General features: G+C 42.9%; 1 protein-coding gene across 7 annotated transcripts in view; it reads left to right on the top strand.

Moving 5' to 3' along the window:
* Positions 1-19,780, top strand: part of LOC137378448 (solute carrier family 12 member 5-like) — a 1,212,460-nt gene that overhangs the window by 341,446 nt on the left and 851,234 nt on the right. For 2 of the 7 annotated variants that reach the window (XM_068048778.1, XM_068048777.1), the window contains exon 1: positions 5,657-5,877. The exons of 4 other annotated variants lie outside the window; for them this stretch is intronic. In XM_068048778.1, coding sequence (XP_067904879.1) covers positions 5,826-5,877 — 52 coding nt within the window. In that variant the 5' untranslated portion in view covers positions 5,657-5,825. Of the gene's footprint in view, positions 1-5,656; positions 5,878-9,345; positions 9,426-19,780 lie in introns of those variants that run through there. One more of the 7 variants, XM_068048775.1, reaches the window with a different exon arrangement.

Raw genomic sequence — 19,780 nt, 5'->3', positions numbered from 1 at the left:
GCAATAATGTAACAATGCAACATCTGATTAAGATTCAGCAAACTATCACTGCACACTTGGTATTTTTATTACCACAGGTACACAGCACAAAATGATCAGGTGCATGTTACAGCTGAAGTCAGTGCTAATTGAAAACAGCTTTATTTATACACCTGCATATACTAAAGACATTGAATGCAATTGGTAAAAAGCAAGTGGAAGACAACAAAAAGCAATATACTGATCAAGGGCAAACTCATAATAAGTGTATGAACTCAGGGGAGAAGGAAAGGACATGTTCTTTAAAATAACTGTAAAGACAACCCTCCACACCAGCCCCTCCCCAGAGTTATTCCTTCAACTGCAGGTATTTACAAGCTGTCCAAAGGATATTTAAAACTCAACCTCCATAGAAGTCAGAGGGAAACCGCAAGGTTTCTCATTTCCTCCAAACAAGCTGTTAAAAAGTGGAGGTAGGAAGGAAAAAGATTCTTGTTGACAGTAATTGTCCAAAGTACACTTTAGTTTGCTAATGGGCAAAGTAGCCATCAGTTTTTCTAAGGAGGAAACACCATACAGAAGGCCCAGCCTGTTGCATATTCTTTTATTCAATGGGATGCCCAAACCAAATGAATATGAACAAGAATCTCCATCATTGTGCTCAAATGCCTGCCCAAAAATCCAAAATAAAAACAGAAAATGTTGTTATACATATTACAAAAATGACTTGCATTTATATGGTACATTTAACATAGTAAAGCACCCCTAGGAGCTTCACAGGAACATAAGATGACAAAACTTCACACCAAGCTTAACATTGCGCCAAAGAAGGAGACATTAGGACAGGTAGCCGAGAGTTGATCAAAGGGATAGATTTCAGTATTTCTCAGAACACAGGAGGCAGCAGGAATCTCACTGGATGCAGAAATTCTTCAGAGACTGGAGACAACAGGAATCTGCCACCTTTTAAATGCAGGATTACTTTTCAAGAGATGCAAGTCTCCTTTACAGAGACAGGTAACACTTTTCTGGGTCTTTTCTCTCTTGCAACAAGCAGGTCAAGAAAAGATTTCCAATGCCTGCCCTTTGTCCAATTCACAGGCATTCTAAAGGGTCCAAAGTGGGAAAAAAACCTTCCTGAACATGGTCACATGTCCAGAAACAGTGTCTCCCCCTTGTCATTCAATCTGCTCTGAAGACAGGTCAGACTCTTGTGATTTCCCTGAAACTGCTGACCTTCCTGTCCTTACAAGTTTAACTTCCTTTCAAAACACCCCTAAAGTTCACTCTTGTTCTGAACTTCCTTTCAAAACATTGCAGGAATACCAATTATTTTTGCAGCTGTCTTTCAATGAGCAAAATATTTTTTTTGAAACACACAGAAGTCCAGGATTTTAGTACAAAAATAAAATCTTTGGTGACACCACTTTGAATTAAGATAGTTTCATCAATATATTAAGCCTTTATCTTTATAATAAAATGTTCACAAAGACACTTGTTGATTTAGAAGGGAAGTCTGTTTCCAAAATCTGTGACTGAGTTTACATATGTAAATAAGATTCAATTATTATTAAGAACACAGGAATATTAGGAACAGGAATAGCCCATTCAGCCCTTTGGGTTTGCTCCACCATTCAATTAGATTGTGGCTGATCTGTACATCAAATCCATTTTCCTGCCTTTGCTCCATATTCCTTGACACCCTTATCTAACAAAAAGCTGTCTACCTGACTCTTGAAAGCTGCAATTAACTCAGTGTCAACAGCCTTCCGAGGAGAGAGCTCCAAATTTCAACTGCCCTTTGCGTAAAAAAAGTTCTTCCTGATTTTGCTCCTGAATGACTGTCTCTTGTTTTAAGATTATGTCCCCTTGTTCTTGATTCCCCTACCAGAGGAAATATATGTTCTATATCTACCTATCAAATCCTTTTAACATTTTAAGTTGCTCAATTAGATCAGCACTGAATCTCCTATACTCAAGTGAATACAATCCTAGTCTGTGCAGTCTGTCATCATAATTTAATCCTCTGAGGCTGGTATTATTCCGATGATTCTGTGCTGCACCCCTTCCTTGGCCAATAAATCCTTCCTGAGGTGTGGTCCACCAAACTGAACACAGTCTACTAAATGGGGTCTGGCTAAGGCTCTGTCCAATAAAAGCATAACTTCTTTCCCTTTGTATTCCACCCCGTGAGATGAAAACCTAACATTTCTTTAAGCCTTTTTGATTGCCTTTTGTACCTGTCCACTAGTGTTTAATGACTTTTGTACTTGGATTCCCAAATCTTTTTTCTCCTCTACAGTTCCTATTTTCTCTTCATTTAAACAATACTCCAATATATCTTCCTTGGTTCCACAGTGCCTGACTTCACACTTATCCACATTAATATTAATAGATATGTCTAACTAAAGTCAGCCTGACTCATTTTTCAGGAAATTGGTTGATCATTGGCCTGTAATGTTGATCTTGATATTAACCCTCGCACCACCACCACCACAAGGGGCAAGAGAGGGGCGGGTTTAGGGTGGGTCTAGTTTTTAACAAGAGTGTTCTTCCCAGCTCCTCAAGGAAACCTTCTGCCTCCCTTCTGTGATTGGGGCCTCTCTCTAGCCCCTGCTGCAATCATCAACCTCAACCTAATCCCAAGCTGCAACCTGTTTTGAGATCAAAATTGCCAGAGCCTATAACCTTGGGTTCTTAACTGCAGTCTCCTGCTGTTGGTTATCCCTCCTGACTGCCAGACAGCCAGTTGATTTAGCTGGCTGCTGCAGGAAACAGAAAAAAAAATGAGGCCCTCCTGTTTAATGAAGCAGGACCTCCCCATCTCCAGACTCACTGGGAACCCCCACACCCCCTGCCCTCTCCCCACTGCCATGCTCTCCCGTAAATATCGAGGCTGATAACTCTTTTCCTTTCTTCACAGATGTAGTCTGAATTACAAAGTGTTTTCCAGCATTTTCTGCTTTTATTTTATATTAGTGGGCTATGTACAATATCATAGAAATTACAGTTTCAGAAAGAGAGGACTTCTGATTTATTTTTAGTTATTAATGAAAATTTGCAAAGGTTTGCACTGAAGTCAATGATATTAATGCTACTTTATGTTGTACTACACCTTATGCTGCTGAAACCCTCATCCAGAATTGGCTATTCCAACACACTCCTGACTAGTCTGCCACATTCTACCCTCCATAAACTTGAGATCATTCAGAACTCTGCTGCCCAAGTCCTAACTCGCACCAAGTCCCTTTTATGCATCACACCTATGCTCGCTGACATTCAGTGGCTCACGGTTAAGCAACACCTCAATTTTAAATTTCTTATCCTTGTTTTCAAAACCCTCCATGAGCTCACCCCTCCTTTTTTCTGTAATTCAATCCCAAAATTCTGGCCTCTTGTATATCCCCAATTTTAATCACTCACCATTAGTGGACGTGCTTTCAGCTGCCTAGGCCCTAAGCTCTGGAATTCCCTCCCTAAGGCTCGCCACCTCTCTACCTCTCTTTATTCTTTTAAGATGCTCCTTAAAGCCTGCCTCTAGGATTTCAGTCATCTTTTGTCATTTCTTTTTATGTGGCTTGGTGTCAAATTTGTTTTATAATGCCTCTGAGAAGCGCTTTGAGATGTTCTATGATGTTAAAGGCAGTACAAGTTGTCCTTGTTGTTGTACTAGTCTTTACCCAGTTATGCAGGTCAAAATGCCAATAGTGGCAAGAGGTTCACTGCTCAATTGCATGAAAGAGTACAAAAGTGGTCAAAAATCTGGTAGGGCAAGTATCCACGAAGCAGATTTCACTTCTTGTGGCACTGTTGGTTCTTTCTATTCAGCACAGTAATGGCTTAGGATTGTATCATCCTAATGTGATGCATAGCATACTGAATCGCTGAATGTGCATTGTCATGCAGGCCCCCGTCTGCCAAGAATGAGGAATATTAATTTTGCCACGTGAACATTAATTTTAAACTGTTCCTGGAGTGAAGAAAGAACTGGGTAAAAAAAACCACAATGGATCCTTTGCTGGAGAGACATTTTTTTGCATATTAACAGACAGTACTTGGAAAGGACAAAGGGGCTACTCCCTGCTCCAATTTAATCCACAATGGACTTTTGATTACCAGACATTGAGGGTGGAGGAGCTCGCATTTCAGGTTAACTGCTAAGATGGGCGAAAACACAGAGGACGTGGTCAGACCAGTTTAGTCACATGACTAATTGGCTGTTGCAGGAATTTGAACTTGCCACAGAGTTTTGAACTGGCTCCAGGACTGAAAAGTCCTCTTGTGGCTGGCTCACCACAATCTCTCCTATCTGCTCTCATCTCATTCTCCCCAGCTTTGGAATCCATTGAAGACACAGGAACCCCAAGAGAGAAAAGTCTCCTCCAGTGAACAAGGTTTAAGAAGAATACTGGGCCCCAACAAAAAGCAAGATCTACCTATCAGCAAGGACTACAGTGAGCTCGAAGCACAGTAACAAACCCCCTTCAGAGATTGCCTCAAACCTCTCCACTTTATTTTTCTTCTGCTCTTTTCTGTCTCTATTTGCATGTGCGTATCGCGTATGCATGCTAGCGTGGGATGCGGGGTGTATACGTAGATGTTAACCAAATTAGAGTTTACGTTTTAATAAATTTCACTTTTCTTCTTTAAACCCAGGAAAGCTTGTTTGTGCTCATTTGTTTGCCTTATAATTGGAAAGTGGTGAACAAGGATTCACCAAGGGGGAGCTCAAAACACGGTGTGTTTAAAACTAAATCCTGTTGCAGAAAACCAGGTGAAGGCTGAAAGGAACCTTAGACACCTTTCTCACCTGGTCGTAACGGCATATTCACCCTGAATTGGAGGTATCACCACATGACCTGAGGGGGCATCTCTCAAGAGCAGTCATCCTGGACATTACCCCACACACTGTTATTGCAATCCCTATCAAGGCAGAGATCTCTGCAGGTAGAAAGACTTATTACTACTGTATTTCAAGATTTGCTGAAACATACTTTGCTATTGCATTGATAACAATAATGTGCACGTTTTCATAATATTGCAAAGAAAGCAAAGGCTGGCATATTGGTTGAAGGAGCTGAGGATTATTTTCTCATCCTCCTATTGGATCTTTTCCTTCTGTTAGTCTGCCTCCCCTCAATTATCTAGCACAGTCCCGGCTTGTGCACATTATAGCTTAACTTGCAAGCTGCGCTTTTGAAAATGAACACATGTAAAATCTTAAAGTTACTATTTGTTTGAAGGTTAATTTTGGTGCCAGGGAATGAACTGCAGCAGCAGTCTGGAGAGGGTTAATGGTCTATTTTCAATTCTACAACATGTTCTGTTGGACCCTGTTTGTATAGATTGTACTGCAGTTTTCCTAAGGATGTTGTTAATCATGGACCAATTTTCTGAAAAACAAATCAGGCTGCCTTTTGTTAGACACACTCCATTTGGTATAAATATTAATCCTGCTATTTTCTTTTTTTCTCCCTATTTTTCATTCGTATATTATTATGTTCTACTGTATGCAACACTGCTGGTTAGGAATGTGAATAAAAAGGTGCCCAAAGGCTTTTGTGGAAAGCCCTGCCTCTCCATCCACCTAGCCACCCCCCACTCCCCACCCCCCCCCCCCCCCCCCCACACACACATACACACACAGATAATGCCTTGTGCATACATGATGACTTCAGTCAGGTTGAGCTTGCTGCTGTCGTGTGTGCTGAGACGCTCCGCAGTGCAGCCTCCTCTTCTGTTTTGTGGATAGAGAAAGGGACCTGACTACAAGCTGAAGGCATTGGTCCTCTTCCCCATTCGACAGCTACCCCCTCATCCAGGGCAGACAACCAGCAGGGGAAACAATGATCAATAATTTGAATGAATGTGATGATGGTGATGGTGGTCCAAACCAGGGTAAGTGCTGGCATTCTATCTTGTTGCTTCATGTCAAACACTGCTCTGTGTGTGTATATGTGTCAGAAGCTAGGCTTGCACAGCAAGAGAGAGAGTGAGAGAGCCTGCAAGCTGATGATGTGCTTCAGTACTGTATACATGGTTACCATGTTAAAATTTGTCTGCAGTGCTGGAATGTGTAGCTGTGTCTGAATATAACTGAGGGTGCCATCGAATGTCCTTTCGACTTGTTGTCACTATTTAGAATTAAATAGATTGGTGTATAGTGCAGATACACTACAGCAGAGGTAGGGTGACAGCTTGGTTCTTTGATGTGAAAGATTCTGAGGGGCTGACTACACGACTCCTGCTGATCGTTTACAACCTTTGCCTTTCACTCTCTCTCTGTTTCTTAAGGTTCACAATTGTGGACCACTCTTAAAGGGCTCCAAATCCAAGTGACAGCATCCTTAAAGCAAAATCTTGAAGTTGTCCCTTAATACTAAATTGGGGTGTAGGGGAGGGTGCCGTAGATTATAACTAGGCAAAGCTTAACAGTGTATTGCGGATTTTACTGGCTTAATAAAAAATCTGCTATTTTGGTTTCTGAGAGGAGAAATGGTACAGAAATCTGCTTTGTGTTAAGCTGCTAAATACTTAAAATAAATGACTGGACGAGGGTCTGCAAAATGCGCATTTTTTGAGCTTGGTATCATGTGGAAGTGCTGCGATGTTTTTAAATGCGGGCTCTGCTGCATGCGATTGGTAATGCCAATAACGTAGGAACACACCAAACTAGAAGTGAAATTTTAAAAATCCAATTGTCGTTCGTTGTGTTGGTCTAACAACTGAACATCGAACTAGTTTCTAAATTTCCTCCTCCACCAAAAAAATCAAGTACCACTCGCAACCTGTCCCTTCAAAGGGTTTCATTAGCTGTTATCAGATGTGGTAAAAAATCCTGCAGCATTTCAATGTTTCCGATAGGTTGCTGTAACGTGTAAGGTCTTATTATAAAAATGGGTTACCAATTGTTCTATGGAATCGCGAGTCAGACTCTAAACCATAGGAATTCAGGAAATTTTTAACAGTGTCGCCTGGAGAATAGCTCCAAGAGTCCTTTGATTACCTGCTGTAGGAAATCCCCTATTGCTGAATCATATAACAAGGTGACTATCTTTGTGTAATAAGATACTGGTATTAAGTAATAGACCTATGGCACTGAGCCAGTGTGTGACACTTGATGATAGATCATAGTGTCAATATTAATATTTCCTGATATTGTGTCTGTTGCAAAATGATATGAACTGTCCCTATTTCATGTATTCAATTTTTGTAATAAGAATATATTGATAATGAAAGCTTCTTTGGAGACTGCATATTATCATGCTATTAAGTTGTGTAATATTTATGTGAAACTGGGTCACTGCTCTCAGAATTTCAAATTTGTGGATTAGGGATAAATATTCAGTTAAATTTGGCTGTTGTGTTCAAAATTCAGTCTTCCGAATCCTTAAGTTCAATGAAGAAGGTCTGAACAGGAGAAGGGTGGACTCAATCAGCAAGGATTGTGGCGTCTGGACAGTGTCAGGCCAGATTGCTAGGTCATGCAGCCACATTCACCTATTAAACAGTCTGGGACCGGTCACATACCGGCAACTGCACCCAATGTGCTGGGCACATAAGTATGTTAGCACCAGAACCACAGACACATGGGTCGGGATTTGTGTGGCCCCCTGAGACAGTGGAGCACAGAGTATCATGACAGATGGGTGGGAGAGGGAGAGCGCCGAAGGCCCGTTGCCTCCCCATCGTCAAGCGATTTTCCTGAAGTCGACAACAGCCTTCCCGCCCAGAGGCCATTTGAGGCCTTAAGCGGCCTAGTAATGGCCAATTAGGGGCCTCTTCCCACCACCGCTGGAATCTTACCAGCGACAGGGCTGGTTCCACTGTGTGGGGAGGACGCCTTGGGTTGGATTTTGTGCTGGAGGCGGGGCTTCCGACACTGGGCCAAAAAGGCAGGGGGATCCCCAGCTCTGCCTTTTCATGCCCCTTGCAGCAATCCTCCGGTGTTTTTAAATCAAAGTTTCAGGAGGTGGGATCTCCATTTCTTTAAAGACAGGAATTCCAGCTCTAAGAGTTGCCAGCCAATCAGAGGACCAGCAGCTCAGCAGTATCAGCAGCGCCATTGGGGGCAGTGGCCACTGCCGGTACTGCAGAGGCCTCAGACCCAGGCCCAGCGATGGAACTGCAGACCAGAGATAGGTGAGGCGGGATTGCCACGGCCAGTCCGGAAGGCTCAGCAAAACCGGTGTGGGGGTGGGGGGAGTGGTCGTGAAGTCCAGGGTGGGGGGGAAGGGTTAAAGTGGTTCCCGGTGGAGGTCCTCTGTGGGCCACAATGTGACCATGAAGGACGGGCCACCCCCCCAAGCCTTCAGGGAGGGTGCCTCATTTTACAAGGTATCCTTCCCATGCAGCAGAGACAGCCCCTGCCACTGGTACGATCCCAATGGCAGTGGGAAGAGGCCCATTGGCTGTTAATAGGCCACTTAAGGGCCTCAATTGGCCTCTGGGCGGGAAGGCTGTTGTCGGCCGATCCCACCCATGGGAGATTGCTGGGCGACTGGGAGACAACGGGCCCTCACCCACACCCTCACCCCTGTCACCTGTCATGATTCTCTGTGTCCCCACCTCCAAAATCCCAGCCTTTGTAACACAAGGCGCCCTCCCTGCGGGCTCTGAGGGGAGTCCCTCCTTCATGGGCAATTTGTGGCCCCAGAAAACCCCTGCACTGGAAACCATTTTACCTCCCCCCCACCCCGGGATCACCATCCCACTGGATTGCATGACCACCTTCCCCAACTACCCTGCCTCACCAGGCCTTCTGGACTGGCCCTGGCACCCCCGCCTCACCTATCTCTAGTCTGGGGTTCCAGCACTGGGCCTGGGTCCGAGGCCTCTGCAATACCAGCAGTGGCCACCACTCCCAGTGGTGCTGCCGATACTGCTGAGCTGTCAGTCTTGTGGTTGGCTGGCAACTCTTGGAGGCAGGCTTCCCATCTTTAAAGGGATGGGGATCCCGGCTTCCGAAACTTTGATTTAAAAAGACCGGAGGATCGCTCCGAGGGTGGGGGGGGTGGGGGCCGGGGTGGGGGTGATGGCCACAGAAAGGCAAAGGCAGGGCTCCCCATGCCTTTTTGGCTCAGCACCAGGATCCCACCTCCAGCACAATATCCAGCCCATGGTCACCATGCTTAGTCACTTTAGGTAATGGGCTTCCTAACAGCCAAATCAAAAGGTGTGAAAGCAAGCTGCCCGTCTGCTATTATTACCTGTAGTATGGAATGATGGAATATGGCACAAGGTCACTTAAAGCAACAAATGTTGTGGAAATCAAGCAGTAATTCACAAATTGGGAAGAAAAACCTAGAAACATTCAAAAAGCAATCAAGTTTTGTACTCTTAGGTTACGTCCTGATCAACATGGTTTGAAGGAGTCACTCTATTGTCTCCTGTGCTGTCTAGATGTACACACTTCTAACAATGCTGATTTCAGCAAGAGAACTGAGGTTGGTATTGTCGGAGATTTGACATAAAGAACAAATTAAATGTCCACCAATTACTTCACATAAACTTGAATATCATGGGAAGCCTTTTAAGACCTGCCTGTTTGCTGGGTATACAGCTATTTTGTTTAGTAATAAAGTAGTGATTATGCATTGGCATCCTGCCAATAGGGAACTGCCTTTCTATTACTGTCCACCTCCTTCTATGACCAGAACAGGGACTCACTCTGAAGGAACAGTAAGTGGCTTCAGTCCACAATTGAATTAATATGTAAAACTTACTGCAACCTTATTTTTACTTTTTTGTAACCTTCTGATTTGCAAGAAAACATTTCTTTCAGTTTTATCACCCTAGGATGGTCTGTAGGTGAAATGTGACAGAGTTGTCAAGTTGCAGTTCAAAGAGGCTTCAAGGCCAAATCTCCTGGCAGTTCCATCAACTTTGGTCACAACTCCATCAGAGTCAGGAGTAACCACTTAGGTAATGGTCAAGATCTGGATTTATGGGATTCTGACCCTTCGCTGCAACATCTCAGTCGGTCTTCTAAAGGGGTGGAGCCTCCAACTACCCTTTTACAAAGCCAACTTTGTCAAAGGAAGCAGGACAAGGAATGAGTATCCTCTTCAGTGCAGTTCCCATTCTCCTGGCCCATGAGGACCTGATGTAACACTAGAAGCTGGTACACTGAGTGAGATGAGGCACACAGTGGGATTCACTCCACTGAAGCAACCGGATCCAGGATTTTTTTATTTTTTATTTTAAGATTGGCCCCATTACACAGGTAAACCCCCTTCTGCTCCCCACCCCCACTGATGGTGAACAGACACCAAAGCCAAAACTAAACATTGAACCACACCTGAGATTTTATTTGTCTGTGTTATTCAGTCCCTCACCAACACAGTGTGCTAACCCACTCAGCTATTATGTGTAATAGTTATAGGATGATTACAGTTAACAATGTTCAATTTAAAGGCTTGCTTTCAGCTGTCTGAGGAGTTTGGAGGAATATTCAAATATTGGAATAACCTGCTCCATTGTCCTCATATTGTCTATATTGCAGCAGGGGCAGCATCTGATGCATTGCAAAACTTTTGCAAGTTATTTTTATGAAGGGAGAGGGCACTATGTTCTAAATATACTGTAAAAACCTATTTAAATTTTTCGTAGACTTGCAATTAGTGCTGTAGCTTGCCTTGGTACGTGCAGGTTTTATATGTATTGAATAGCTGTCTGATTCCTGCATTAGCTCATATATAAGTCAACACTCCAATCTTTCCTCATAACTCAAACGCCTAATACTAGGGATCATCTTTGTGGCTGTTTTCCCTTGTATCTCAATGACTAGAACTGGGCAGAGTACTGAGAGCACTCTACCATTAGACCATGACTCCGTATTACATGTGTTGGACTGCATTGACTATATAATTCAGAATTCTGTTTGCTTTATTCACTGCAGCAGCTGGACATGTTGGGCATGTCTCGAAGGACCCTGAAAATCTCTGCCAACTTCCTCCTTAGCTATTACGACACCATTCATGGAGTACATATGTTGGCCATTTTGTATCATGTGTTTGTCCATGTTAAATTTCATTGTTTCATCAACTTATATATTTTGCTCATATCATTCTGTTGCTTGCTCAGGATCAGCTCTCTCCCAGTTTCGTTTCAACTGCATTTTTGGCCAATTTCTATTGAGTTCCTGTATCCGAGTTATTATTGTTAATTAGAAACAGTAGTGGTCCCATTGCTACTTCTTGGGGTACCTCACTTGGCACACTGCTCCCCCTCCTCACCCTGACATAACTCCTTTAACTATTACCTGAAGTTTTCTACGCTTCAGCCAATGTCTTATCCATTGCCAAGATTACCCTCTACTTTGACCTGGATTGGTTCTCTCACCTCTGAAACTTCATCAGATATGTTATGGAATTCAGAATTTACCAGATAGTAAGGCTGTTTACTTATGATGTCACTTCCTCAAAATCAAGGTGGTTAGTCAGAAAGAATTTTCCCTTCTGAATCTATGTTGATCACTGTTTACTAGGTTATTATTGTACAGTTGATTGTGAAGTTTACTCCAGATAATTGATTCCATTATTTTGCATGGGATTGAAGTGAGAGTAATGGTTCTGAGCTGTTTGTTCTTGACAATAGGCAAAGATGGCCAGTTTCCAATCGACTGACTCACCCCTAGGGCTGAATTATGTTCAGCCCCCGAAGTCGGTCTCCTTGCCGAGGGTGATGGGGGGGGTGGGGGGTGGGGTGGCGGTGGAAGGGAAGGTTGGAGTGGCAGTGACCCACCACGGAGCCCAACGCGGGGATTGCCTGGCCCAATCTTACTGGTGGCAGTGAGGCTCCATGGCAGCCCCCCAACTACTCAGCAACGGCACCTGACTTTAAATATTTAAATAAACAATATGACTAGATTTAAATACAATTCCCTGTGTTCTTACCTGCAGTTCAGGATCTTCCAGGCAGCACTAACACGCCTTCACTTTCCAGTCCAGGGAAAGCTGGCGTAACCGAGGCGAAAGGGGGAACTCTGCATTTTTAGTGTAGTGGGGTGGGGGTGAGGGGTGGGAATGGGGTCAACTTTGCATTTGTAGTGTGTATGGGGGGGATGGGGGCAAAGGGGTGACCTCTGCACTTTGTGTAGTTGGGGGGGAGAAGGGGTTAGCTCTGCAATTTAAGTGTGTGTAGGGAACGGGGAAAACGTTTATTTGCGGTGTATTGGAGGGGTACAGGGTTCAACTCTGCAGTCTCTGGGAAGGTCTGGCAGCCCTTTAAAAATGCTGCCAGCGCCTGCGCAGAGGCAGCTGACGCCGTTCTGAGCATTGCCGAGGCCGCCCCCACCACGTGATTGGGGGTGCGGCAGCCCTGCATATTTTAATGAACCGCTGCGCTCAAGATTGCAGCGATGCGGCGGCACGCAGCCCATGCATGCGGGCCGCCATTTTTTCACCTGCCGCCAATCCTAGTGGTGGGAAACCAAAATTCAGCCCTAGTGTTCATCAACTCCCTAATCATGATGATCAGTGTTTCACAAATCTTATCCCTGTCTCTCTTAGCACTCTGGAATAAATATCATAAATCCCTGGGGATTTATTTGCTTTGAGTCAACTTTGCCAATCTTGGACTTGGATCTCACTTATTTGCAATGTAAATGACAGTAGGTGGTCTCTTAGAACCAGAACAAAGATAAGTACCAATCTGAAAATGGTTTAAAAGATAAAATGATCAATACTTATTTCATGAAGTGTTTGATCCATGTGAAAAAAGAAGCTTCTTGTGAAAGACCTCAACAGCTTTTAAAGCACACACCTTTAGTTAAATTCTATAATCTATCACGATTCCCCTGCAATTTCGGATTCCGAAATTGTGTTGATGATTACATTGCATGGCAATTTTCTAAATGTATTCTGGTCCCATGTCATAAGATATGAAAGTTCCTCTTCGTCACATGACATGAACTATGTGGAAAAACTAGGCTGTGTAACAGTGATGAAAAGAGAAGATAAGAACTGTCTCTCAGGGAATATTAGGCAGGATCGTTCTAACAAAACAAAAGCCATGGGGTAATTATTTAATTTATGATTGTGTTTGGGAGTATATTTAATGTTAGAACATATTCTAAAGGTCTGGGTGACCATGTAAATCATTCAAGCTTCATCACTGAATATATACAACCATGTTATCTCTCAATATTGACCACAGGTGATTGAGAATGCACATTGCAAAGTGCAAGAGAAAATAAAGTGATCATTATATTGCAATGAAAGCCATTTGACAAGGAATTTCCTTCTGGTCAAATGTCACTTTAATGACTGTACCTTTCCTCCTGTGCTATTCTCTACTACCTTATGCTCACATATATAACATTTGAATTCAGCCAGTTATTAAGACTGACGGTCAATGCTTATTTTTACTGTCCTTTGTCTGCAGTGACTAATGTCCCGTGTGTTTTTGTCTTCTGTTCAGTGGCTGGTAAGAGATGAGAAGCAGTGTGGTTCTGTGAAAAGTCTCTTTCGAAAATTTCTCCTTGATGTTTATTGCCAATTATCTTTGATATTTAAATTTTACCAGTGACATCAAAAAGACAAAATTAGTATGGAGTGATAGGGGAGCAAAGCTATTATCAAGTGCAATGATAGTTGTCCTGATCATGTGACTAGTACTGCAGTATGGTTGTAATCACAGTACTGCAGTTTACTGTTATCTACCTCCTGTCTCTAAGTTCATCTATCAATATAATTGAGAGCTTTTGAGTGCATGTTCAAAGAATGCACTGCATGGTGATTGGTTGCTATGAAATTTGAGCCAATCTGAAAATACATTAATTATGATGTCTCAAAAATTCCTATCCAGAAAAAGAACCAAACAAATTGATGAGAGAAAAAACAAAATCCCTTCAGCAACCATGTCAATTCCCTTCTGAACCATCCACTCTATACCCCTAAACAATTAAAAGAGCTTACCAATAAACTCACTCGTTCATGTTCATATTTAAACAAAAAATCACTGCTCTCTCCACAGGTCTTTTGTTTCTCCAGTAGGTTTGTTTGCCTTCTGCTCCCTTTCTGTAAATGGTATTGTCCGGCCACACCTTATTTTACAACATGGTTTGGAAATCCTGTGGGGCTTGCTCACCTCCATAGCTCCAAACCTAAACGCCAGACATATGCTCTCAGTGGGTAAAGCACAGCACATTCAAATCTCACAAAATAAGACTTGCATCATATAATGCCTTTCATGAGCTCAGAACTTTACAGCCACTACAGTTTTTTTTTTAAGTATATTCACCATTGTAGGAAAGGCAGGGGCCAATTTAAATACCACAGGATCCCACAAACAATAATGAGATAAATTATCAGATACTCTGTTTCAGGGATATTGGTTGAGGGATAAATGTTGGATAAGACTCTGGAGAGAACTGTCCTGTTTTTCTTCGAAATCGTGCTGTGGGATTTATCTGATGGGGCCTTGGTTTAACATTTCATCCGGAAGACAGGGCTTCCCACAGTGCTACTCTCCTTCAGTACTGAACTGGAGTGTTAGCCTCGATTTAGTGCTGACTTGGGACTTCAGCCCATAACCTTCTGATTCAAAGGTAAGATTGCTTCCACTGAACCACAGCCACCACTTGATGCAGAGAACAATACAGAGAAAAAATTAATGAGCAATACTTATTGTTTCGAATGAAGAGCTTAATCGTACTAACAATTTGAGAATGGTGTCAAAGGAAAGTAACCAATTTGATTGCTGCAATTTTAACCAAGCTTCATCATTCAGTTTATTTGTCAAAGTATTTTGAGGGACTATCTTAAATTAATTCAGTTCAATACGTAGCTGAATAAATATATTTTACAACATGATAAACACACAAATATTAAATAATTCATGCTGAATGCTTTAAACGTGTTGCATTGATGTTTCCCCCACAGAGGCAAGCCCCTCTCTCTAGTGCCCGGGGCTTGATTTGCTTTCCTCCATTTTTACCCTTTTGCTGTGTTTTTCTTTGCCAGTTATCTATTCATGTGTTAAGACTAATTGTAAGACCCACACTGCAGCTAACTTTTCAAAGAAAAATAACATCACAGAATGCTTACACAAACAAGTTAGAGCCTTCTGTCATTTATGCAGTACATTTTTCACACATCCCGTTTGCTCTGATAAAGTTTGAAATTTGACTTTGGATCAAATCTTGGAATTGAAATTTAAAGGGGACCTTTAATTTCAGCCATTTTGCATGCCTTTTTACCTTTTCTATTTCAGCCAGTTTACATTCATTGTTATCTGTTTTTCTTCTTTCCTTGCAGTTTTTAAAATTTGTCTTTCCTTCTACTCTTTCTTGCTCCTTTGTCTGTTATTTGCTAGTTGGCCCTTTTCTCTCTTTAATTTGCATCCTTCTCCTTTTTCCTTTTACATGGCCATCAGCATTTCAGCACAGGGTCAAACGCACGATGTGAGCTGACAGCCAATGCTTCCATGTATTTATATATATTTAGTAAGATACTTAGCTTTTTTTAAAAAAAATTAATAAGTAAAATGAAACAGAAAAATTGGACAGAACTCTCTTGGACATCAGGGTGCCACCTGTACTGCAAGCTGTTTCTCCTGATGTTGCTGCTTTGTCCTTCTCTTTATGATGTAGTATTAATCATGTCACAATCTGCTGTTGGATTGCTGTAACTGCTGCTCTCCCTAATACCTGTACCTTGTAGCAGGTAACATTTTTGTTTGGAGAGCAGCAAAATACAAATTAGGTTTTTAACATGAGCTCATTAGAAGTCAACCTTAGTTTTCACGCTTCTTTCCATGACAACGCTCACATGCAAATGCTGCCAAGTTTTCTGTCATTTGATCTAACTCTATACACAGAAACCATGCCAGCATCTCACAACTCAGAGTGTCCTAAGTAAAATGCCTTCACAGTTGGTTTTTGGACTGTAGTGTGCCGTTGAAGAGCACTGAGCTATATTACATTGTAAATCATTGTATAATGCATCCGTTGTTATAAATGACATCTTCTCTGATTCACCATGAACAATACTATAAAAGAGGAACCTATAAAATAGTAATGTTTTAATTTAGTTCAAGAGTGCTGTAAATGAAGATGCTACTTCTGTGTGCTTTTTCTAATCTATAGCATTGATGATCAGAAATTTATGAAGAATCAGTTTCCAGATATCATCAAAGATAAAACTGGTGTGTATTTTTAACACAAACATTTCCGCCAGGTGCATTTGACTCCTGATCTCATTACAGCCTTGGTCCAAACAAGGACAAAAGAGCTGAACACAATAGGTGAGGTGAAAGTGACTGTCCTTGATATCAAGACAACATTTGACCGAATGTGGCATCAAGGAGCCCTGGCAACATTGAAGTCAATGAGAATCAGGGGGGAAGCTCTCCAGTGGTTGAAGTCATACCTAGCACAAAGGAAGATGTGTTGTGGTTGTTAGAGGCCAATCACCTCAGTCTCAGGACATGGCTGCAAAAGTTCCTCTGACTAGAGTCCTAGGCCTTCAGTTGCTTCATCAATAACCCTCCCTCCATCATAAGATCAGAAGTGGGGATGTTCGCTGATGATTGCATAATGTTCAGTACCATTTGCAACTCCTCAGATGCTGAAGTAGTCTGTGCCAATATTCAGCAACATCTGGACAACATTGAGGCTTAGGCTGATAAGTAACATTCCTGCCACACAAGTGCCAGGCAATGACCATCTCCAACAAGAGAGAATCTAACCATCTCCCCTTGACATTCAATGGCATTACTATCGCTGAATCCCCCACTATCAACATCCTGGGGGTTATCATTGACCAGAAACTGAACTAGCCCAGCCATATACATACTGTGGCTACAAGAGCAAGTCAGAAGATGGGAATTCTCAGGCGAGTAACTCACCTCCTGACTCCTGTCCACCTTCTACTATGCACAAATCAGGAGCGTGATGGAATACTCTCCACTTGCCTGGATCGGTGCAACTCTAACACTCAAGAAGCTCAAAGCCATCCAGGACAAAGCAGCCTACTTGATTTGCACCCTATTCACCAACTTAAACATTTTCTCCCTCCACCACTGACACACAGTGTCAGCAGTGTTTACTGTATACAAGATACACTGCAGCAACTCACCAAGTCTTCTTCAACAGCACCTTCCAAACCTGCAACCTCTACCATCGACAAAGGACAAGGGAAGCAGATGCTTGGGAATACCACCACCTGCAAGCTTCCCTCCAAGTCACATGCCATCTGACTTGGAACTACATCGCTGCCCCTTCACTGTCACTGGGTCAACTGTAACTCCCTTCCTAACAGCACTGTTGGTGTACCGACACCACAAGGACTGCAGCAGTTCAAGAAGATGGCTCACCACCACCTTCTCGAGCAATTTGGGAGGGGCAACAGATGCTGGCCTAGGAGCGATACCCACATCCCATGAAATAAAAATAAATCTCGATGCAGTCTTCTCAAATTTTCTGTTAAAAAAATTATTCGGTTGCCATGAGTTGATGTATGCCGAGGAATTGAACCAAGGACAATATGCCAATTTAATTCTGTTTACCCTTTCCTTCTTCACTTTTCAGTTACTGCAGAAGACGGTGTCTCCTAAAAGTTAGACTGATACGATTGTAGTTATCTCCTAACATGATTAGCCTTGGGTCTTCTAGAACCCGTAGATAAATTGTCCAGTGAAGGCAGTTCAAAATGTCATTGCTAATGGTAAGTGAATCACTAGAGGACTATAGCATGCCAACTGAAATACATTGGGGTAGGTTTTGACTTGGTGCAATCCCATTTTATTTCCATTGAAATCAATGGGAGAGATGTAATACAGGATGCCAATTTGTCATCACCCATTTTACACTCTCACACAAAGTCAAAATCTTTGTGCTTTTAAGACGTCTGAATACCTTAACAGTCCCCGTACAAAATTAAATATCTTGTGGTGTATTAAGAAGAGTTAATTTAAAATTCCTTTGTACCATATAATATTTCCTGGATGAATTGATTAGTGTCATTAATTGAACACATGCAAATGCTGGATATTTAAACCATGCTATATTCAGAATACAAATGAACGAGAATTGATTAAAGAGGAAGGAAGATCTCATTGAGATACACCAGAATGCAAGGCACAATCAAAAGACTCAAACCTTTTCTCTTTTTAAAGTTTGGAAATCTAAGTTTTGTCGTGAAGCACATCAGTAAAAGTGAAAAAATGGGAGTGAATGCGAAATAATCAAGAAATAATGTTTAGGTCACATCTGCAGATTGTTAGAGGGAGGAAATGCTGAGGGAGATGATTATTTCCACTGTTCAAAGATCCTGGCATCAGAACCCAATGAAAATTGGTCATTATGCTTGGAACACACACCAAGGGCTGAATTTTATTCTCCTGCCGCCGGTTGTGGCGGTGGTCGAGAAAATGATGGCCCACATATGCAAACCGCACACCACTATGCCACCACAATCTAGTGCATACATTGGGTGGTCTGCCCCCACAATGATGTGGCGGGGGCCGGCTCTGTGACACTAACAATGGATTCAGCTGCATATACGCAGGCGCTGGCGCCATTTTTAAAGGGCTGCCAGGCCTGCACTGTTGAAACCCATACCCTTCCCCCCAAAAAACACTGTGAATTGATTTTTGGCCTGTACCCCCACCCACCACCCCCCTCCCCCGCCAAAAACAAAGAAAATAAATGGTTGCCCCGTTCCCCACCATATAAAATCTACTTAATATGTGACCTTCCATCCTCCCCCTGCAACTGCACAAAGTGCAGATATCACCCCTTCCCCTCCCCCCCACACTACAGATGCAGATTTGACCCCGTTTCCACCCACCCCCAATCACTACACTGAAAATCCTAAGCTCCCCCCTTCCCCACCTTGGTGGCACCAGCTTTCCCTGGACAAAAAATTAAAGGCGCGAGTGCCAGCCGCCGCACACAAGATCACAGACAGCTGGCAAGATCGCAATGACAGACATGTTCATGTATTCATGTTCTTTATTTAAGTATTTAAGGTTGTGTCCTGTCACGAGCTGCGGGGTGGGGTCACCCTGGAGCCTCGTCGCCACTGGGAAAATCAGGCCTGGAAATCCTGACATCGGGCTCCGTGGCGGGCTGTTGCCTCAGCGATCTTCCGGCCCCACCATCCCCACCCCCCCGCACCCCCACCCCCCCCCACCCCACCACAGAGCCTGACCTCAGGAGCTCAACAAAATTCCCAAATTTGTTAGCATGAGGCTCGATGAAAATTAGGCCTCAGGCCTCATCTACATCAAATCGGCAGCTGCAGATGTCAATCAAACATCCCAATGTAGTTCACTTGTCAGGTCACTGGAAAATTTAGCTGGCTCTGAAGTGAAAACGACTTACAGGTAAGCCCTCCGGGGGAGATAATGACCAACAGCCTGCAGTATTGCTTGGAGGTTCCTCTTGGGTCCACACTAACATAAGCAAAAATTACTTTAGTTACCCTTCCATTAGCAACATCCAGTGGTCCTCTTAAGAAGCATCTTTAACCCAGGTTATGTCGAATTTGGCAGGGGGTTCCTAAAACAGGCATAATGTTCCTGATTGACATATTCAAGGAGCCTTTAGGCGATGTCACCACTCTCTACACCTCATCCACCCCGGACACCTCCCAAACAATGAGGCGATGCCTGCTGCCAATCTGGTGTACTTTTGTGTGTAATCGCAGCTGGAAATTGGTCCCCCAACTCTTAATTTTTCACCCCAAAAAATGGGCACAACAGGGACCAATTGCTGCTCAGTGAATCTCAATGATGATTTCTGTTTTCTTACTCTCTTTCAAAGTTACTGCGTTCATACTTGTTAGTTTGATCT

This window comes from Heterodontus francisci, chromosome 16 (genome assembly GCF_036365525.1).
Source record: "Heterodontus francisci isolate sHetFra1 chromosome 16, sHetFra1.hap1, whole genome shotgun sequence".
NCBI lineage: Eukaryota > Metazoa > Chordata > Chondrichthyes > Heterodontiformes > Heterodontidae > Heterodontus > Heterodontus francisci.
The sequence above is the reverse complement of the archived record's forward strand: the minus strand, read 5'-3'. Positions and strand labels throughout refer to the sequence as shown.